The sequence below is a fragment of the Capra hircus genome, chromosome 12 (genome assembly GCF_001704415.2).
Source record: "Capra hircus breed San Clemente chromosome 12, ASM170441v1, whole genome shotgun sequence".
NCBI lineage: Eukaryota > Metazoa > Chordata > Mammalia > Artiodactyla > Bovidae > Capra > Capra hircus.
The window spans coordinates 75185024-75208421 of NC_030819.1; the positions used below are offsets into that span (position 1 = coordinate 75185024).

General features: G+C 43.9%; 1 protein-coding gene across 1 annotated transcript; it reads left to right on the plus strand.

Annotated features, from left to right (window-relative positions):
* LOC102173858 (kelch repeat and BTB domain-containing protein 6) lies at nucleotides 17770–22520 on the plus strand. Its single transcript, XM_013968286.2, has one exon. It carries the CDS (start codon nucleotides 18120–18122, stop codon nucleotides 20238–20240), a length of 2121 nt encoding a protein of 706 aa, XP_013823740.2. The 5' UTR covers nucleotides 17770–18119; the 3' UTR covers nucleotides 20241–22520.

Genomic DNA, 23398 nt, shown 5'->3' on the forward strand with positions numbered 1-23398 from the left:
CTTAACATACACAAATCAATAAATGTGATACAGCGCATTAACAAAATGAAGAATTAAAATCATATGGTCATCTCAACCAATGCAGAAAAATATTTGCTAAAATTCAGATAACCAGATTTAAAAATGGGCAAGGAGCTAAATAGACAGTTTTCCAGAGAAGACAAACAAATGGCCAACAGGTATATGAAAAGGTGTTCAACATCACTAATCTTCAGGGGAGTGGAAATCAAAACCACAGTTGGATACAACCTCACACTTGCTGGAATGTCATCAAGAAGATGAGAAAACCTGTTGATTGAGGATGTGGAGAAAAAGAGAATGCTTGAGCAGTACTGTTTGGAACTTAAATTGATACAGCTAATATGGAAAATTGTATGAAGGTTCTCCTAAAAATTAAAAATAAAGCTACCATGTAATCCAGAAATCCCACTCCTGGGTACATAAACAAAGGAAATGAAATCAGTAGCTTGAAAAAATACCTGCACTTATATATTCATTGCAGCATTATTCACAATAGCCAAGAAACAGAAATACTAAATGTCCATTGATGGATGAATAAATAAAGAAAAGGCGGCATATGGGGAGAGAATGTTATATTACTCAACCATGAAAAAGAAGGACATCTTGCCATCTGAAACATGCGTGAACCTGGAGGACATTCTGCTAAGTGAAGTCAGCCAGGCACAGAAAGACAAATACTGTATGATATCAGTGATAAGAGGAATGTATTGATAAAACTCTCAAACTCATAGAGCCCAAGAGTAGTATAATGGTGGTTGCCAGTGGTTGAGGATGAAGAAAATAGGGAGAGATTTGAAATGGTGCATAATTTCAATTGTAAAATGAATAAGCTCTGAGGATCTAATGTACAGCAAGGGGACTATAGTTAATAATAGGGTATTGTGTACTTGAAATCTGCTAAGAGGAAATCTTAAGTGTTCTCACCACAAAAAAATTTTTAAACATTTGAGATGTTACTACTCACTTGATTATGGTTATAATGACACAAAGTATATGAAATCGTCATGTTATACACCTTAGTTAGGACATGGAAACAACCCAGATGTCCATCGACAGACGAATGGAGAAGGAAATTGTGGTACATATACACAATGGAATATTACTCAGCTATAAAAAAAGAACACGTTTGAGTCAGTTCTACTGAGGTGGATGAAACTGGAGCTTATTATGCAGAGTGAAGTAAGCCAGAAAGAGAAACACCAATACAGTATATTAATGCATATATATGGACTTTAGAAAGATGGTAATGACGACCCTATATGCAAGACAGCAAAAGAGACACAGATGTAATGACCAGACTATTGGACTCTGTGGGAGAAGGCGAGGGTGCATTGATATGAGAGAATAGCATTGAAAGTTATATATTACCGTATGTAAAACAGCTGACCAGTGCAAGTTCAATGCATGAAGCAGGGCACTCAAAGCTGGTGCTCTGAGACAACCCAGAGGGATAGGGTGGGGAGGGAGATGGGAGGTGGGAGGGGGTCCAGGATGGGGAACACATGTACACCTATGGCTGATTCATGTCGATGTATGGCAAAAACCACCACAATATTGTAAAGTAATTAGCCTCAATTAAAACAAATAAATTGACTAAAAAATCATATTGCACAACCTTAGTATATATATACAATTTTTACTTGTCAATCATACCTCAAATAAAGCTGGGGATGGGAGAGAAGTGTATTGTTTAATTGTCATGCATTTGGGGATTTCCCAGCTATTTTTCTATCATTGATTCCTAGTACATGCACAGCGATGTGGGGATATTTGGCCATACTTCATGACCTGCGGGACTTTCGTTTCCCCAACCGGGGACTGAGTCCAGGCCTGGTGAGTGGAAGCATCGAGTTCTAACCACCAGACCACCAAGGGATTCTTTTTTATGATTTCTACTCTTTCAAATGTGTTAAGGGATGTTTTCTGTTTCAGAATGTGGCCTTCACGTATGAATTTGAAAGGAATGTATATTCTGCTGTCGAAGATGACGTATTCTTTAAATATCAATTAGAGCCATTGATTAATGGTGCCTTTCAGTTCACCTGTATCCTTACGTCTTTTCTGCCGGCTGGACCTATCAATTACTGACAGAGAAGTGCTGAAGTGCATTTTATATAAGTCCATTTCTCTCCTCTCCTGGCATAACAGTCTTCTCAAAATTGTTTCCAGTGTTTTTTCTATAGTGTGCAATGTACATTTAAAACAAATTTAAGTCCACTTTTAAATGCCTATACCCCTTAGCAATTCCTCCCTTTCTTCCCTTAGAACATTGGTGTCATCCAGTTTATCTATTCGTACAGTTAATATGGCAAAGCCTGTTGCAGTCATTCTAGGAACATTTATCTGTTAGATCAATTCAAAATAATAAAACGAATATTTTATTTTACCTGCATTCTTCCTTCTCTCACACTCTTCTTATCTTTGTGAGATGCAAGTTTCTGACCTACACGATTTTCCTTTTCTCTAAAGAACTTCTTTAACATGTGTTTTTTTAATTGAGATATAACTGACATGTCACATTGGGTAAGGTTACGGTGTGCAACATGTTGCTTTGATATGTATAGATTACAATCAGGTTACCACGCAATGCTAACACGTCCATCATGTCCCATGATTATCATTTCTTTTTTTGGTGGTGAGACCACTTAAGATTGAATTTTGTAGCCAATTTGAAGTATATAATATGGTATTATTAACTATAATAATAAAGCTGTGCATCAGGTCTCTAGAATTTACTAAGCTTTTCACTGCAGTTTGTTTCCTTTGACTAACATCTCCTTAAATCCCCCACTGTCTCTGAGCTTCCTGACCTGGGGTTTAGGGTCTGGCAGTAAGCTGGAGAAACTCCAGGTGATTACTGCTCTCTTCCTTTACTCCCTCCTCTCTCTTTTCCTTCCTACTATCCCCTGTGTGTGGCTCATTCTGTGACTGTCCCACAGCCCTCGTAGATTCTGATCCAGTTTATTTCTCCAGTCTTTATTCTCTTTGCTTTTCAGTTTTCTTTTCTTTGAAAATATCTCTGTATTTATTTGACTGCACTGGATCTTAGGGTCTTAGTTGCAGCACGTGGGATCTTTCGTTGACATGTGGGGTCTACTTCCCTGACCAGGAATTGAACACAGGCCCCCTGCTTTGGAATGGTGGAGTCAGCCCCTGGGCCACCAGGGAAGTCCCCTCAGTTTTCGGTTTGGATTGATACATCCTCCAGCTCAGTGATTCTTCCTTCAGCTGCATCTAGTCTACGAACAAGCCCATCAAGGCCTTCTGCATTTCTCTGTTTGTGTTGTTGACCTCTATCATTTCTTTATTTTCCTCTGTTTCATTAAGGTTTTTTCCTGAAGTTTTATGGTGTTTTGTTTGGGACACATTTCTGGGTTGCTTCATTTTGCTTGATGCTCCGAGTTGGTTTCTATGCATTAGATGCCGCAGTCACCTCTCCCTGTCTTGCAGGGTTGGCCTCGTGTAGGAGATGAGAGCTTTATAGTTTGAGCTGCCCTAGCTCTTCATTGTTTCTCAATTTTCTTGTGAGTCAAGTTGTATTTTACTTTTAATAGCTCCCAGTGGTTGAGGATGTGCCAAGACCAGTCGGTGCCAAAGGAGAAGATCTTAGTCAGCACCTAGATTCAAGCTGATTGGAAGCCAGATCCCCAGGGAAGTGGCTTTTACAGAATGCAAATATATACAGTCCTGTGGGGTGACAAGCACAAGCCCCACCGGCCACTAGAGCCAAGGGAGCCAGAGGTGTCCTCTGGGTGACAGTCGCAAAAATCAGGGCTCCAGACAAGTGCATTAGCTCCTTTCCAGGAGATGTCAGTGAGGTGCGGGCAGGCAGAAAGTGAAAGAAACGGGAAGTCGCTCAGTCATGTCCGACTCCTTGCCACCCCGTGGACTGTATAGCCCCAGCCAGGTTCCTCTGTCCATGAGGATTCTCCATGCAAGAATACGGGAGTGGGTTACTATTCCTTTCTACAGGGGATCTTCCTGACCCAGGAATCGAATTCAGGTCTCCTGCACTGTAGGTGGGTTCTTGACTGTCTTAGCTACCAGGGAAGCCCAGGCAAACGGAAAGTATAAAGGTGGGGTCCCCTGGCTGACATTCCCTGAGCCCCTCCATAGCCTCCTGATGCCTCTGTGTGTGTGTTAGTCGCTCTTTGTGACCCCCTGGACTGTAGCCCTCCAGGCGCCTCTGTTCATGGGATTGGTTCTCCAGGCAGGAATACTGGATTGGGTTGCCATTTCCTTCTTCAGAGGATCTTCCCAACCCTGGGATTGAATCGGGTCTCCCGCATTGTAGGCAGCTTCTTCACTGAGCCGCCAGGGAAGCCCCCTCAATGCCTCTAGACGTGTGCCACACAGCAAGCCTGCTCCTAAATCAAAGTTCCAGGACAAGCAAGTTGGCCTCTCTCTCCGAAAGCCCTGGGGTGTATTTCAGGCTGCTCTCTGAGTAGTACCCTGGGGGTGGCGGCCTGCCAAGAGCTGTCTACCGGATTGCTAGATTCTTGTGCGTGCAGGAAAACAGGGGCCCCTGGCCACCAGAGCCAAGGAATCAAGCTGCCGAAACCAGAGGACCAGAGGTAAAAACTGGGGCACCAGATAAGCATAAGAGGGCCTCTCGAAGAGATGCTGGCCCACTGGAGCTGACCAGAGGTAAATTCTAAGATAGCATCACCCTCCAAGATCTCAGGAGGGACTTAAGGTCAGCCTTAGATGTGCCTTTCATTAGAAGCCTGCCCCTCAGGCAGCAGCTATGATGATAAACTGATAGGCCTCTCCCACAGAAAGACCAAGCTTCTGGGTCTGTTGCCTCTGACCATGCCCTAGGGATGGTAGAGGTTTACGAATTCTTTCTCCTGGATTCCTGTTGTACTCCTGGAGCAGAAACCCCACTGGCCAGCAGAACCAGGCGTCTGCCAGCAGCAGCCGCAAAAGGCAGGAACCAGACAAGGGTACAGGTTCCTTTTTGGAAGATATTGGTGAGCTGGAGCAAGACAGAGGGGGAAGGCAGATTGCATTCATGGGTCTCCATTCCCCGAGAGCATCTCCATAGGCCCATACAAGCGAGTCAAAGCGGAAGCCCATCCTTTGGAAACAGGTCTCTTTCTCAGAAAGCCTAGAGAAGTATTTTAGTCTGCTGTCGGTGCAGCTCCCTGCCAAGAACTGATTGTTACAGTCCTGTGGGGCCCCAAAATGCAAGTCCTCACCTTTGGCACCGGCTGGTCTTGGCACACCCTCAACCACTGGGAGCTATTAAAAGTAAAATAGTGCTTGACTCACAAAGGAATTGAGAAACAGTGGAGAGCTAGGGCAGCTCGAACAAGAAAGCTCTCATCTCCTACACGAGGCCAACCCTGCAAGACAGGGAGAGGTGACTGTGGCATCTAATGCACAGAAAGCAACACAACGTCAAGCAAAATGAAGCAACCCAGAAACACGTTCCAAACAAAGCAAGAGAAAACCTCCAGGAAAAAGCCTTAATGAAACGGAGAAAAGTCAAGAAATGATAGAGGTCCAAAGCACAATACAAATGGGCAGGTGTGCGTGCTTAATCGCTTCAGTCGTGTCTGACTCTCTGCGACCCCAGGGACGGCAGCCCCCCAGGCTCCTCTGTCCATGGGATTCTCCAGGCAAGAGCACTGGAGTGGGCTGCCATTGCCTTCTCCAATGCATGAAAGTGAAAAGTGAAAGTGAAGTCTCTCAGTCGTGTCTGACTCCTAGTGACCCCAGGGACTGCAGCCCACCAGGCTCCTCTGTCCCTGGGATTCTCCAGGCAAGAGCACTGGAGTGGGGTGCCATTTCCTTCTCCAATGCATGAAAGTGAAAAGTGAAAGTGAAGTCGCTCAGTCGTGTCTGACTCTCTGCGACCCCAGGGACGGCAGCCCCCCAGGCTCCTCTGTCCCTGGGATTCTCCAGGCAAGAGTACTGGAGCGGGCTGCCATTTCCTCCTCCAGGGGGTCTTCCCGGCCCAGGGATCGAACCTGCGTCTCTCACGTCTCCTACACTGGCAGGCAGGTGCTTTACCCCTAGTGCCACCTGGGAAGCTCGTATACAAACAGGGACACTGGACATATGTAGAAGTACCCCTTTGGGAGATTCTGATGTTCTGGAGTGCCGCAGGGTGGAGATCCACCTACCGGCAGGAGCAAGGTGCCAGGAGTGGGGGGAAGCAAAGATGGCATCCACCGAAAAGAGGAAGAAAAGAAAGAAAAGTGGAAGAAATGAAAGTTAGAGAAAAGAGGGAGAGCAGGAAGAGTGCAGCTGCCAGCCTCCATCCCCGGAGTTTCCCAGCAGGCCTCTGCCCCTCAGGCCAACATGGTCAAAGCAGCAAAGTCCTTTTCGCAAAAAGCCTGGGCACTTTTCAAAGGGCTGCTTCTGCACTGGGCCCTGGCACCGGTGGCTCAGCTCACCAGCCCTCAGTTTGCTAGAGCCCTGTGTCTCCTGTGTGGTCTGCCCTGCTGGATTTCAAAATCAGATGTTGTGGGGGGCTTGTCTTTCAGGAGCAGGTCTTAAAGGCAGGGGTGTCCAATATGGGGTACAAACCCTCCACTCCTCAGTGAGAAGCTCCAGGTGTTGAGATTCCCCCCTTTGTGGGTACCCGCGCTGGGGGTGAGGGGCTTATGGTGAGACCATGTCTCCACCTTTCCCACCTGCTTCACTGTGGCTTTTCTTGTTTACCAGCTGTGAAGGGTTTCTCTGCCAGCTTTTAGGTTTATTTCAGAGGAAATTGTTCCACATAAAGTCGGCGTCTCAAAAAAAATGGTAATAATAGAGGGATTTCCCCACTGGCCCAGTGGTTTAAGACTCCATCTTCCAATGCAGGGGGCACTGGTCAATCCCTGGTCGAGGAGTTAAGACCGTGTGCCATGCAGTGTGGCCAAACATTAAAATAAGAAGAAATTAAAAAGAAATAAAAATCAATTCAGTGTGTCCATGGGAAGAGGTGAAGTCAAGATTCTCCTATGTAACCGTGTTGAACTGGAACCCCTATCACTTCTTTTTGGTTCTTTCTTAGAATCTGCTTCTCTCTGCTTACCCATCAGTTGCCCAGTTCCTGCATGCTGTCAGTTGTCCTTAGAGACCTTACCATAATATTTAGAGTTGTTTTCAATTCCTGGACTGATAAATTCCAACATTCCTGCCATATCTGGTTCTTATGTCTCATCAACATGTGGTTTTTGTGGGCAGAGGAGCTGAAGTCATCATCAAATGTGAAATGTTTAAAGCAGATACACAAGTGTTTCATCAGTGCAGACAATTAACTGTGTTGCTGTGGATGATGGTGCTGTTGGCAAAACATGTCTTCTGATATCCTACACAACAAACAAATTTCTATCTGAGTATGTACTGGCTGTTCTTGACAACTATACAGTCAACAGTTATGATCAGTGGACAGTCATATACTGTTGGACTGCAGGGCAAGAGGATGATGACAGATTACGATCTGAGTTGCTGTTGCTAAGTTGCTAAGTCACTTCAGTTGTGTCTGACTCTGTGTGACCCCATGGACTGCAGCCTACCAGGCTCCTCCATCCATGGGATCTTCCAGGCAAGAGTACTGGAGTGGGGTGCTATCACCTTCTCCAATGATCTGAGTTACCCACAAACAAATGTAGTTCTAACTTCCCTCGTGGCTCAGATGGTAAAGAATCTGCCTGCAATTTGGAAGACCCAGGTTCGATCCCTGGGTCAGGAAGATCCCCTGGAGAAGGGAACGGCTACCCACTCCAGTATTCTTGCCTGGAGAATCCCATGGGCAGAGGAGCCTGGCTGGCTTCAGTCCATGGAGTCACAAAGTGTTGGACACGACTGAATGACTAACACTTACCTACTTAGATATATTTCTAGTCTGTCTCCCAGTGGGCTCTTCATCCTCATGTGAAAATGTGAGAGAAAAATGGGTGTGTGGGACTTCTCTGGTGGTCCAGTGGCTAGGACTCTGTGCTTCCAATGCATGGGGCCTGGGTTCCATCCCTGGTTGGGGGACTAGATCCAGCATGGAGCAACTAAGACCCAGCACAGCCAAATGAATAAATGTTTTTGAAAAAGTGAGTGCCAGGGTTAACTCACCACTCCTTTCTTGCTTGTTAGGCCCCAAACTGACCTCAGAGATGACCCCTCTCCTGTTGAGAAACCTGCCGAGAATGAATAGAATCCCATCGCCTCAGAAATTGCTGAAAAACTGGCCTGTGTGGCCTGAAGTTTGCCAGGTATGTGGCATGTCCTGTACTCACACAGAAAGGCATAAAAAATGTATTTAACGAAACAATTTTGGCCGCCCTGGAGACTCCAGAACCGAACAGCCGCAGGTGTGTGCTGCGGTCAACAACTCCCCAGGGCTGTTTCTGCATAGCTCACGTCCAGATGCTCCTACAAGCAATGTTTCAACCAAACTAAGGATTACAAATTAAAACTTGTTTGTGCAATAATGACAAAAACTGCACCTACCTGCGTGTGCTTATGTGAGACAAGGCCCATAGATATGGCCTCCTTCCCTCTCTCAATACCAGTGAATTTTGAGTAATCGTGGATTGTCAGAAAAATGATCAGTGCTAGTTTTTGTTTTGTTATTTCCAAAAAGAATTTGTTGCTGTTGCTTTGATTAAAAGCAAGGCACACTTGTGATGGCTCTGTAACAGACTGATTTGGGTGGTTGAAGGTGGTCCTGAGTTCTGCTCGGGAAAGGAATCTAGGATGTGCGTCCGACTCTCTGCGAGCCGTCCAGGCTCCTCTGTCCATGGAATTCTCCAGGCGTGAATACTGGAGTGGGTTGCCATGCCCTCCTCTAGGGAATCTTTTGACCTAGGGATCAAACTCACACCCCCTGTGTCTCTTGCTTTGGTAGGAAGATTCTGTACCACTAGAGCCACCTGGGAATCTTGGTGTTTTTCCTTTTCCTGGGGTGTGGGGCAGGAAGTGTGTATAGGATTTAGTTTTATTTAGTCTTGTGTTTTTAATTCATTAACCATTGGACAGCCCTTAAGGGGAGGAGGACGGACTGATTCTACATTCTACTTCTTAAATTTAGTTTAGAAAACATGTTCCCCACATGGTACTCTCAGAAAGGAGTACAGTAAATGCCTCATTTAATAATATAATCCTTTAGGGGAATTCCCAGGCAGTCCAGTGGTTAGGACTTGGTGCTTTCACTGCTGTGGGCCCCGGATTCTATCCCCGGTCGGTGGAACTAAGATATATTAATACATACTCTGTGAAAGTTGCCTTTTCTCTTGACCTTTAAGCAGGTCCAGTGTTTAATGAAACTTATGAAAGTGGGGAGAAGCTGTCTTGCTCCTCCCCTGTTTTAGGAGGCACTATGTATGTGTCTGTAGCTCTCAAGGAAATTTGTTTGCCATTAGCTGATTTTTAAAGTTACTTTCTTTTTTCACTGATAAATGTAGAAAATATTGTGCCTTTTGAAATACACAAAATGGACTGAGTGACAGTGACAGTTGCTCAGTCATGTCCGACTCTTTGGAACCCATGGACTACACAGTCCTTGGACTTCTCCAGGCCAGAGTGCTGGAGTGGGTGGCCTTTCTCTTCTCCAGGGGATCTTCCCAACCCAGGGATCTACACATTGCAGGCAGATTCTTTACCAGCTGAGCCGCAAGGGAAGTCCAAATGGATTGAGTATGCAATTAAAATACACTTTTCCCCTCGGTCCAAAAAAATAGTGGTTTGGCCTTATAAAATTTTTCCTCGATGGCCAGACTTGATGTGCTAGGTAAAAGGAACTGCTCTAAGTAGGCCTGTAGTAATGCGGTGGCCAGGTGGGGCAGGGGAGGTCCTACTGGTCCCGATGAGGTTTCAGCCTTTTAGGTCACCTAGGCCCCTCAACTGTGAACTTCAAGGGTTTTGATTTTTAACTGTCTTCCTTCCCCTTAGGGTGATCTTCCCTGGTGGCTCAGATGGTAGGGTCCCTGCTGCCCTCCCCGCCCACCCCCGACACCCCAACTCCAGTATTCTCGTCTGGAGAATTCCTTGGACAGAGGAGCCTGGCAGGCCACAGTCCGTGGAGTTGCAGAGGTGGACACGACTGAGCGACTTTCGCTTCTTCCCCATAGATCGGACTGAGGGGGCTGGAGCTGTGTAGCTCCTTTCTCCCATGTGAAGGCTATGGTTAAGTGGAGTTGGTTATTTCTCCTCCCCTAGGTGAGGCTCTTGTAAGACCCCAGCAGACTCTGATTTAACTAATTTCTCCTGAGGGCAGGCCTCATTAAGAGAGAGCCCTGGGGTATTTAAGGATAGGTTCCATTTCCCCTCGCCCTTTGGAGGTATGAGGGGATTGTTTACTGTGAAAACTCTCAAGCTGTGGGAGTCAGAGGTGCCCCTGCTTTGACTGGATTCTCTGGTGTTTTTTAACTCTACAGTTATCCACACGGAGCGCCTAGAAATTTAGCAACTGTATTTCAAGTCTTCTGACGTCAGCACCGGTTCCTGCCTCGGCCCCTACTCCTGGCTCTGTGCTCGGGTAAGCCAGCAGTCCATGGAGACAGGAGAGTGCCCTGTGTCCTCCCTTCCCTCCAGGATCCAAGGAGAGTTGTTGATTTTCAGTCCATTCAGCCTTTTAATTGTTATTAGGGCAGAGTGGTGACTTCTAGGCTCTTAACTGAGAAAGGGGAATGGTTTTCCTATTTTTTTTTTTTTTTTTTTTTGCTTGCCGTTCAGAACGTTCTATCAGAACCTAGAAGGGAGGGTTTGGGGGAGCATACTTCTCTCTTCTTTTAGTTGCTGGAGAAAATACTGAGCTTCCACCCTCCCAGCTGCGCACGTGAAGGGGACCCCAGAAGGAATAAGCCTCTGCCTCTTCCCAGGGTGCCTGTTTTGCAGTTTTTTAAACTGTGAAACATAAAGGACATGTTGCGCTCCGTGTAGGTTTATAGCAGTATTGTTGGTTAGGACACAGCGTAAAATCTCCTCCATTTGGGTTCAAGATTGGTCTCTGTTTTTTTCCGGAAGACTGAATCTCCAATTTGGAGTTCACGTAGGGGCTGTGGTGGGAAAGGAAACCTATCCTGTTGATGATAAATAAGAAGGTAGTTAATAAAACAGTATTTAAGGATAGATAGTTTTAAAATTTTTTTTATCGGAGTCTAGTTGATTTATAACGTGTTAGTCTCAGATGCATAGCAAAGTGATTCGGTTATACATACATAACTTCAGATTTTTTCCCCATGTAGCTTATTTTCCAAATAGGTTGTAGTAGCATTCTCTGTGCTATACAACAGGGCCTTGTTAGGTATGTATCTAGTTTATATATGTGTGTGTGCTTAGTCACTCAGTCGTGTCTGGCCCTTTGCGACCTCGTGGACGGTAGCTCGCCAGGCTCCTCTGTTGATGAAATTTTCCAGGCAAGAATACTGGGTTGGTTTGCCATTTCCTACAGCAGGGAATCTTCCTGACCCAGAGATTGAATCCAAGTCTCTTGTGTCTGCTGCGTTGGCAGTCAGATTCTTCACCACTAGCATCACTTATAGTACTGTGTATAAACTGATCCTAAGCTTCTAATTGTCTGCTGCGTTGGCAGTCAGATTCTTCACCACTAGCATCACTTATAGTACTGTGTATAAACTGATCCTAAGCTTCTAATTGATTCCTCCTTCCTCCCACCTTTCCCCTTTAGTAGCCATTAGTTTGTTTTCAAAACCTGTGAGTCAGTTTCTGTTTTGTAAATAAGTTCACTTGTATAATTGTTTTACAGTTAGATTCCACTTATGAGTGATATCATATTTGTCTTTGTCTCACTTCACTTAGTATGACAGTTTCCAGGTCCATCCATGTTGCTGCAAATGGCACTATTTCATTCTTTTTTATGGCTGAGTAATATTTTATTGAATAGGTATACCACATCATCTTTATCCATCCTTTGTCTATGGACATTTAGGTGGCTTCCATGTCTTGGCTTTTAAAGATAGTGCTGCAGTGAACACTGGGGTACATATATCTTTTCGAATTATGGTTTCCTCTGGATACACCCAGGAGTGGGATTGCTGGATCATATAGTCACTCTATTTTTAATTTTAAAGGAACTTCCATACTGTTTCCATAGTGCTTGTACCAATTTACACTCCCATTACCAGAGTAGGAGGGTTCTCTTTTCTGCACACTCTCTCCAGCATTTATTGTTTATAGACTTTTGATGCTAGTCATTCTGACCAATGTGAAGTGATATAAGGATAAATACTAGATTAGATCAAATTAGGGTCACTTAAGTTTCAGAAGAGGTAAGAAGTCTTCATTGACCTGCAGTATTTTTTCATAATACACAATTATTCATAAGGGAATAATCAGTGTTGCCTGAAAGGGGAAGGATTTGAGGATCACTAGGACCAAGTGCAAGATCTGGGGTAGGTTGGGTGCCTCAGGTAGTTTGGCTAGTTTGAATTTAAGAGCACAGTTGGTCTGCTTTATTTTTCTAGAGGGTGGAGGGTGGTGGAAGTACTTGTTGAATATCCTGAGTAACCTGACTGTTGAAGTGAGTTCCTTTGTCACTAGAGAGGAAGAAAGGGGCCCCCATATATGGAAAATTCTTTCTGGTACCAGCTTAGCTACAGTTGTGGCAGTAGTCTGTTTACAGAAAAAAAAAAAAAAGCTTCTAACCAGCCCCCAAACAAAGCTATACGTGTCCTTCTTTTTTGTGTATAGAAAGGGAAAAGGGTAATGAGTAACTGAGGGGTCCAGAGGTGGGAGAAGAGGTTAGAGTTTTTTAGATTTCAAAACACTGATGTGGAAATGGAGTCCACTGTTTAGTGGATCAGCGTTGTTTTCTTTGCTGTGGCATAGAAGGGAGAGGCAATCGTGCAAAAAGAAGGGACTGGGCTCAGCAATAGCTACCTAATCCCAGAAACTCTCAGGGTTGTCTTTTGGTCTCAGGGAAGGGGTCTTTTTTTCTCTTTATTTTTATTTTTTTTAATTTTATTTTTTTACTTTACGATACTGTATTGGTTTCGCCATACATTGACATGAATCCACCACAGGTCTTTTTTTCTCTTTAAATTGTTACTGGAGTATAGTTGCTTTACAGCGGCTTCCCTGGTGGCTAAGTGGTAAAGAATCCGCCTGCCAATGAAGGAGATGCTGATTCGAGCCCTGGGCTGGAAAGATCCCCTAGAGAAGGGAATGGCAACACACTTCAGTATTCTTGCCTGGAGAATCCCATGGACACAGGAGCCTGATGGGCTACCGTCCATGGGGTGGCCAAAGAGTCAGAGATAACTGAATGACTCAACACACCAACATAGCTGCTTGACAGCGTTGTGTTAGTTTCTGAAAAGTGAATCAATTGTATGTATGTCCACTCTTTTTTAGATTTTCCTTCCCACTTACATCACCACAGAGCTATAAAACAATAGCTAGCAACAAAATCAAACCAAGAGATGGCAACCCCCCTCCCCTAAACCGAATTCAAATCCTTCCCATGCTACTGTGGACACTTGTCTGGAGTACACAGATCAGGAGCTGGACTCCAGCATAAACCACTTCAGGGACACTGCACTGAGGCTCAGAAAGCCTCAGGACCCGGGTGGAGCAGATGGGGGCCTAGAGATGGATTTCCAGTTCCATCCCAGTAATGGCACCAAAGTGCCATCAAAGACAAAAACCAAACAAGGTGGTCAAATGGTAAAGAATCTGCCTGCAATGCAGGAGACCTGGGTTCAGTCTCTGGGTTGGGAAGATTCCCTGGAGAAGGGAATGGCTACTCACTCCTGTATTTGCCTAGAGAATTCCATGGACAGAGGAGACTGGCAGGGTATGGTCCACAGAGTCACAGAAGAGTTGGACACAACTGAGCTACTAACACAGTGGCGCCAAACTGTCAAAGACAAAAGCCAAACAAGTAAGGAAACTGAGTTTATTCAGACTGTTGCCATTATGGAGAACAGTTTGGATCTAAAATGGGGTGAGTTTGCCTTAGATTTTTTTTTTTTTATAGGGAGGATATAGACAAATTATAGATAGAGTGGTTTGCAGTTAGAATTGCTTTAATAACTTGGGGATGTCTTGGTCAGCTGACTAGGAAATGTGTATCTTGGTGTCTAGCTACTTTGGGTTCATTACTTTTTTTTTGGCTGCACTGCAGGGCTTGTGGGATCTTAGTTCCCCAACCAGGAGTCAAACCCACACCCCAGCGAGCTGAGTCCAGTGGTTAACTGGACCACCAGGGAGTCCCCCACCATGGGTGGTGCCCTTCTAATCTCAGTTAATCATTAAGACATCATTAAGACAAAGGACTGGGAGACAGAGACCCTGTGTTTGGCCTTGTTGGTAGGTTCAGGCAAAAATGGAAAGGTCTGTGTTTAACCTTCTCACAGGTGCATGAGGGAATCTTCTGTGAGCCTTATGGTAGTTGTGAGAAAGAGTGGACAATTACTCTAATATGAGTCATGTGGGAAAAGATGGTTTACTGTGGTAGCTGTTCAATCACCAAGTCGTGTCCGACTCTTTGTGACCCCATAAACTGCAGCGTGCCAGGCTTCCCTGTCCTTCGCTGTCTTCCAGAGTTTGCTCAAATTCATGTCCACTGAGTCAGTGATGCCATCCAACCATCTCATCTTCTGTCCCCCTATTCTCCTCCTGCCCTCAATCTTTCCCAGCACCAGGGTCTCTTCCAATGAGTCGGCTCTTGCTGTGGTTACCTATTCCCAATCACAAAATGGCAGGATGATTTCCAGGGGGTGGGAGAAGTTGAAGATATTTCTTAATTATCAATGTTTTTCTCTGGTACAGGGATTAGGTATACCCTTCAACACTGTCAGTTTCAAGGTGAATTTTTTTTCATTATGATCTAGTTGTTTTGGTAGTATTTGTTGGAAAGATTGTCCTTTCCCCATTGAATTTGTTGCTGCCAATGCTGCTGGATTTTCCAGGCAAGAATACTGGACTGGGTTGCCATTTCCTTCTTTAATACTGGAGTGGACTGCCATGCCCCCCTCCAGGGGATCTTCCCAACCCAGGGATCGAACCCAGATCTCCCTCATTGCAGGCAGCTTTGTCACCGTCTGAGCCACCAGGAAGCCCTGTTGCAAAGACTTTCCTTTCCCCATTGAATTTGTTGCTGCCAATGCTGTGTTTCTAAAATTAAAACTTCAGTTCCTCAGTTGCATTAACCACACTTCAAGTGTTTAAGAGCCACATGTGGCTCATGGCTACCAGAATGGATAACACAGAAACAGAACATTTTTATCATCACAGAAAATTTTATTGAACAAGACTGCTATAGGCCATATAGCACAGTGTCTAATAAATATTTTGCTTTTTGTGAAAAGCAATCAAAAGCAAATAACACTGTTAAAGGCATATGTGAAAAAGTTAAAACTGAATGACTGAGCACAATTTATTTTGAGGATTTTACAGTGAGGAACTCCGGGAGATAGTGAAGGACTGGGAAGCCTGGCATGCTGCAGTCATGGGGTCACAAAGAGTCAGACGTGACTGAGCTACTGAGTAACAACAACAATAATGAGGCATGGAGAAGGAAATGGCAACCCACTCCAATATTCTTGCGTGGGGAATCCCATGGTCTGAAGAGCCTGGTGGGCCACATTCCGTGGGGGTTGCAAAGAGTTGGACATAATTTAGCAACTAAACAACAACATAGTGAGGCAGTGTTGACAAATACAAATATAAAAACACTTCTGTAAAGCATACGTTAGACCAGACTAATTCAAAGGATGTTTGGGCATGTATGATGCTGAGCTCTTAGGAGCTGGCTCAGTACAAAGTCTCTTTGTTAAGTATTTTTATTTAAAATTCTCCGTAATAACTAGAATTCCAGAATCTTTAATTTGGGGATGGTAGTGAAAGGAGCTGTATTGGACTAGTTATGAGCATTTCTATGAAGAGAATTAATGAAAATACTTTAGCAATACTTCCAGAACAGGAAACAGACCCTATGAGACCACCAAAGCATCTATTAATATTCTTGATTTGCATATTTGGGAGAATTCATACCTACTGCTCTCTGGCACCACAACTGAACAACCTTGTAGATATTGCTAGATGTTTAAAATATGATCAGATCCTTCAGAATTTTTTTCCAGAGAGGCAAGTTTAAAGACTGTACACTATAAAATCCTAAACACTGACAATACCAAATGCTAAGGAAGATGTGGAACAATAGGCTGCTGTGGCTGCTAAGTCACTTCAGTTGTGTCCAACTCTGTGCGACCCCATAGATGGCAGCACACTAGGCTCCTCCATCCATGGGATTTTCCAGGCAAGAGTACTGGAGTGCGTTGCCAGAATGCATATTAATTGCTGATGGAATGCAAAACAGTAGAGCCACCACCTTCGAAAACATTTTCACACTTTCTTACAAAGTTAAACATAGTGTTAGCGTGTGACCCAGCAGTCACACTCCTTGGTGTATACCAAGATGAGTTGAAAACTTACGTCCATGCAGAAACCAGCACGAGTGTTTATAGCAGTTTTATTCACAACTGCAAAAATTCAAAGCACACAAAATGCCATTTAGTAGGTGAATGGATAAGTAAACTGGTATACAATGAAATATTATTCAGTGAAAAGAAATAACTATCAAGCCATGAAAAGACATTTGAAAAACCCTGCAGGTTTAAGCTTTGGGTTTTTTTTTTTTTTTTAATAAATAGATTTTAAAATCAGATTTTAAGGTGTACTAGAAAATTCAATAGAAAGCTTTATTAATCTGAATTGAATATTGCTAAATGAAAGAATATATATTCTAACTGCATGATATTCTGGAAAAGGTAGAACCAGACAATAAGAAAATTAATGGTTCTGGAAGGGCTGGGAGGCAAGGAGAGGGAGGCATAAATAGGTTGAACAGAGGATTTCTTAAGATTGTGAAACTGTTCTGTGTATTATTGTCATGATAGGTACATGACATACATTTATGACATACATGTACATCATACATACATGTACATGACACACATGTTATATAGATACATGACATACATGACATGCCTGTACAACACAGAGTAAATCCTAATATTAACTACATGTTTTAATTAATGATAGATAACTGTAAGTTCATAACTTTTAACAAGGGCATACGCTAATGCAAGATGCTGTAAACAGGTGAAACAGAGGGGGTGGAGTATATGAGAGCTTTCTGTAGCTTTCTATTGGATTTTCTAGTAAACCTAAGACTGGTCTTAAAAATCTATTTGTTAAATGCAAAAACAAAAAAACTTAAAAGGTATCTCTGCAGAAACCTGTAGGGTTTTTCAAATTTCCCCACAGGCTCATGGTCTCAAATGAGAGGGTGCTTCATTCTTCATGAACGCTAGAAGAAAAGCCAAAACTCATTAAGCCTTTATATCATGGGTACTGCGTATAAGTACATTACTCTGCTAATCAACAAATATTTATTTAAAGCAAGGAGAGCCGACCTACGCGATTTAATGCGTATATCACCTACGCGATTTATGCGTGTATCATGTACGCAATTTAGTTCGATCGTCATACAATGCTATGAAGTACCACTGCCATTAACGTTTTTAAAAAACAAGCGGCAGCTCTGACAGAAGCCAGACAACTGATAAATACAACGGGCATTTACTCTGAATTCCTAACCCAAAGTTCGAAACCATAAAACCGAACGGAATAGAATTAACCATTTCGAACTCCGTTGTCCAAAACAATGAACGGGCGACAAATCTCGCGATGCTATTGAAGCTACTACTACTCCCGATATGCAAAGCGGTTTCCGTGCCGCAACCTGTGCCGCAGCAGGTGCCGCAGCCTGTGCCGCAGAGTCCGCGGGGTCCCGGCATGCCTCGAGGCGCGAAAGGCAATCTGGGAGCCGTAGTTCTCCTGGATGCCTAGTGGTGGTGCCGGCGCGGCGGTGGCGGATCGCTCGCTTCCAGCCAGTAGGTCCTCTGAGGGCGAGCTGAGGCGGAGAAAGGGCGTGGAACTGGAACCCGGTGAGTGGGACGCGGTCTACGCGATCGAGGGAGGCGGCACCGCGGCAGAGGGCTGACTTAAATAAATGGACCAGTGCTGCAGTCTCTCCGGAGACACCGCGGTCTTAGCGTCAGCGAGAAGAGGGTGAGGAGGCGCCAGAACCTGGTCCTTGCACCCGTTCTCATCTTTCGCTCTCCGCCGCTCTCTCCATCATGCAGTCCCGGGAAGAAGCTTCGCGCTCTCGCCGCCTCGCCAGTCCCCGCGGCGGGAAGCGCCCCAAAAGGGTTCACAAACCCACGGTTTCAGCTTTTTTCACGGGCCCGGAGGAGCTGAAGGACACGGGCCATTCTGCATCTCTGCTGGCCCAGCTCAAGTCCTTCTACGATGCGCGGCTTCTCTGCGATGTGACCATCGAGGTGGTCACCCCCGGCAGCGGGCCCGGCACGGGCCGCCTCTTCCCCTGCAACCGTAACGTGCTGGCGGCCGCGTGTCCCTACTTCAAGAGCATGTTCACCGGCGGCATGTACGAGAGCCATCAGACGAACGTGACCATGCACGACGTGGACGCCGAGTCCTTCGAGGTGCTGGTCGATTACTGCTACACCGGTCGCGTGTCCCTGAGTGAATCGAACGTGGAGCGCCTTTATGCAGCCTCCGACATGCTGCAGCTGGAGTACGTGCGGGAAGCCTGTGCCTCCTTCCTAGCCCGCCGCCTTGACCTGGCCAACTGCACGGCCATCTTCAAGTTTGCTGATGCCTTCGGCCATCGCAAGCTGCGATCACAGGCCCAGTCCTTTATAGCCCACAACTTCAAGCAGCTCAGCCAGATGAGTCCAATTCGCGAAGAGTCCCTGGCAGATCTGACCCTGGCCCAGCTGCTGACCGTCCTGCGCCTGGACAGTCTCAACATCGAGCACGAGCAGACCGTGTGTCATGTGGCGGTGCAGTGGTTGGAGGCGGCTCCCAAGGAGCGGGGTCCCAGCGCTGCAGAAGTCTTCAAGTGTGTCCGCTGGACCCACTTCTCTGACGAAGATCGGGGCTACCTGGAAGAGCTGCTGACCAACACCGTGGTGAAGAAGTACTGTCTGGACCTCGTTGAAGGGGCCCGGCAGATGCGGTATGGTGACACATTGTGCAAGTCTCTGGTGCCCAAGCCAGAGAGCAGCGGTGGCAGCAGTGGCAGTGGCGTTGTTAGCTGCGCTGCTTGTGGTGGTGGTGGTGGCGGTGGCGGCGGCGGCAGCAGCAGTGTCGTTAACGTTGTTCTTGGCGGCGGAAGCAGCAGCTCCGTTGTGCCCATGGCTGATCATCCACCTCAGAGGCTAGGTGTGTATGCCAAGAAGATGGTGATCTTCTTTGGCCACCCCAGAGATCCCTTTCTGTGCTGTGACCCATACTCGGGGGACATTTACAAAGTGCCATCACCTCTGACCTGCCTTGCTCACACTAGGACTGTGACCACCTTAGCTGTCTGTGTCTCTCCAGACCATGACATCTATCTGGCCGCCCAGCCCAGGAAGGATCTCTGGGTGTATAAACCAGCCCAGAATAGTTGGCAGCAGCTTGCTGACCGCCTGCTCTGCCGGGAGGGCATGGACGTGGCATACCTCAATGGCTACATCTACATCCTGGGTGGTCGGGACCCCATTACCGGCATTAAACTGAAGGAGGTGGAGTGCTACAGTGTCCAGAGAAACCAGTGGGCGCTGGTGGCTCCGCTGCCCCATTCCTTTATTTCCTTTGACCTGATGGTCATTCAGAACTATCTGTACGCTCTCAACAGTAAGCGCATGTTCTGCTTTGATCCCAGCCACAATATGTGGCTGAAGTGCGTTTCTCTGAAGCGCAATGATTTTCAGGAAGCCTGTGTCTTCAACGATGAGATCTATTGCATCTGCGACATCCCTGTCATGAAGGTGTACAATCCAGTCAGAGGAGAGTGGAGGCAGATTAATAACATCCCCTTGGTGTCGGAGACTAACAACTACCGGATTATCAATCATGGCCAAAAACTGTTGCTGATCACCTCCCGCACCCCACAGTGGAAGAAGAACCGGGTGACTGTGTATGAATACGATGTTAGGGGTGACCAGTGGATTAATATAGGTACCACATTAGGCCTGTTCCAGTTCGATTCTAACTTTTTTTGCCTCTCAGCTCGTGTTTATCCTTCCTGTCTTGAACCCGGTCAGAGTTTTCTCACTGAGGAGGAAGAAGTACCTAGTGAATCCAGCACTGAGTGGGATTTAGGTGGGTTCAGTGAGCTGGATTCTGAATCAGGGAGCTCAAGCTCTTTATCTGATGATGATTTGTGGGTTCAGGTAGCCCCTCAGTGAAATGCACAGCAGAGTGTGTTACAGATAAATTGAAACACTAAGGTATTTTTACTGCTTTGGAAAGTATCTTAAAGAGATACCCTTTCTCTTTGCTGGAAGAAAAAAAAAAAGAGTTGATTAATTTCAAGTTTGGCTTAGAAAGGGTATTGTTTGAAATACTAATATAATATCACAGAATTTAAACATCTTTAAAAGAAATCAACCTGTTTAATAATTTACTGTTCTAAAAGTCCAGTGTGGATTTGTTTGGTATGTTTATGTTTGACAATATAAGTTAATTGTAATCAGTAGTCTTCTATGATTAAATCTTACATTGTCTTGTGCCATAAGTGTTTCAACTTGAATTTTAATTTCTACACTAAAAAACTGATTGGATAGGAATTATGGGGGTGGGAAAGCATATATTTTCCTTCAGAGCAGTGTAGTAGATTTCCAAAACTTTAAAGTAGTGGGTTTTTACAAAATGTGTTCTAACAAATATAGTCTGCTAAGTTTTATTTCTGTTTTCTCCTCTTTTGTGGAAAAAAATTATATATATGTTTAATGTGACTAAATGGTGATCTCACTTGTGACAATGTATAGAAATCATAAACTTACTGAAAGTAAAAACGAAAAAACATGATTCTGTTTGAACAGAAATTTCAGTTTAAATCTGTAACATAACATGTATTTGCAAATAGTGAGCAATTTTCCATCTAAAAAAAATTCCATTCTAATAGTGTCACCAATTATCTAAAAATCTTAAAAAACTAACTTGCTTTGTAGGTTCATATTTTAAATCTATACTTGACAAATGCTTCACTGAATCAGAGGAATAATTTTTCACTGGACATGATTGTGAAAATTTTTATCCGTTGTCTTTAAAAGTTTATGTGATTCTTAAAATATTTTGGCTGTATAGTTTTGGTGTTTATCTTAGATTTGTCAACAAGATGTGATTATTCTTTACTGTTTTGTGAGTAATATTGGTTTTGAAAGTATATACCGGTTAAGAACAGTATTTTATTGAAATCAGTAGTTATTGTGTCTATCAACTCTCAAAATCAAGTGCCAGCAAAGAATTTTCAAACTTTAAGTCGTGTATAGAATTGTTTTGTGTAGCACTGAAAAATTCTGTCAGTTTTGTAAGTCGCTAAATGTTATTATCAGCTTAAAGGTATTTTTCTATTAAAAGTTTACAGTTAAATAACATAAGTGGATGATAGCATTTGGGGCCAGTAGTGAAAGTATATTTCGTCTAAAATATTTCTCTATGCAGTGGTGTGCGAGGCTATTTTATTATGGTATTTGTACCTGTCCTGTGTTTCTCTATGATCCCTGCTTCAGTCTTTGTTTCTGTCAACATATGTAAGGGAAAGAAAGTCCAGAAACAGAGAAGAAATGACACAAAACTTACATTGTTAAATACAAGAAAATGTAAGTGCTTTCCTCTGGAGGTTTTATTGGATATAATTGTCATGATACATACACATGATAAGTCATCAAACGCTTATGATGTATAACTTTCTCTACACGCAGGCAGAATTTTCTCTCTGAATCTTCATTCAGTGACATGCTAATTCCTCTTCTGTTTTTTCTCCAGTGACAGAGTGCTAACATTTCTTACACCCTGGCAGAGAGTACAGAGGAATGCAATCTTTCTGATAGGGAATGGGATTTTTTATCGAAATACCATAGGATGAAAACAGAAAGAGGAAGACATAAAAGGTATTTTTGTTTTTTACAAGTTGTTCTTAGACATTTTAATGGGCTGTTTGAAGATTCTACAAGACATTCCTGTTCAACAGTTTTAGTAAAGATGCTCACTTTGTCCAACCAGTATGTGTTTCTTCAGAAGGGCAAACTGCTTTGAGTTGCTTAAGGCTAAATTTTGTTTCATTTGACGTCAGGGTTTTTCTGGACACTGTCCTTAACACAAAGCTGTTTATCCATAGGATTATTTTTTGGCCAACTTTTTCTTTGCCAGTTACTTCTTCTTGATAGCTTTTCCTTTTATCAGGTTGAAATAAAACAGTGATGATCTCAACCAGGTCTTAATTCTGCAGAATTAAGGTATGCAACTGATTGATAAAAAACATGATGTTTTCCACTTGTCATTTTCAACCTTTGATTTAAAGCCTAAGCTAAATAGTGGTGATATCTTGGTTTACAAAGAGGTTTTCCTGGGAAGAACTTTGGTTTTGTGCTATATTTGTGAACTAGAGAATAGTTGTTAATCATTATTTTATGGATAAGTGATTTGTATGTGATTAGTTACAATAAATCATACTAGAATCCAGGGTTTTCTGAGTTTTCAATTCATTGTGTTCTGCTAAGTGTATAAAACCCTTGCTTGTACAGTGAATGGCAACTAGCAGTGTTGAAATCTATTTTTAACAGGAAAGTACCCTTGTCCCTGTTTTCCAATTAATCAGCACATCTTTTAGTAAATATGTTTATAGGCCTGCTCTTTGTAAGCTTCAGAATGGCCTTAATTATCTTTTGTATCTATCCCTGTCAGCTGAAAAGCTTTGTCAAAGGACCCAAATTTTTTCAAGTTCTTTTAAGTTCAAAAGATAAGTGGCATTTGGATTTCCAAAAGGATAAAGCAGAAGTATTTGTACTGATCTTGTTGAGAATCTGGGGAACACTTTTGATCTACTTCTAAGAAAAAGGCCGATGTCACAACATCCCTGAAATCATACAAGTATGACGACTTCTGAAGCTCATCAGACCTAAGATAAGAGCACTCATGACAGTCTCTCCTCCCCATACTTGCATAAAAGCTCTAACCCTTTTCATCATTTTATCTGAATTTAAAGGAACATTTATTATTACAAATAATATGATAAAGCCAGGAAGTGTTAGGAGTCAGCTTTGGTTATAGAAAATGTGACCATCAGTAGAAACTTGAAAGGATCAATGTCATTTTTACAACTAACTAGAGGGTTCAATATATACAAGCCAATTGTTTGGGTTTTTTAAAATAATAAAAAACAAAAGACACTCTTCACAGAAGTTGCCAAACCTCGGGAATACCATGGAGAATACCATGGAGGCAGTAGGTTTGTGCAAAATAGGAGCAAGGCCCCCTCTCTTTTACTCTGAGCCGTTGTCACTCACCCATATCATCAAGCTTCCATTCCATCAAACATTTTTAACTTTGAGAACTCAATATG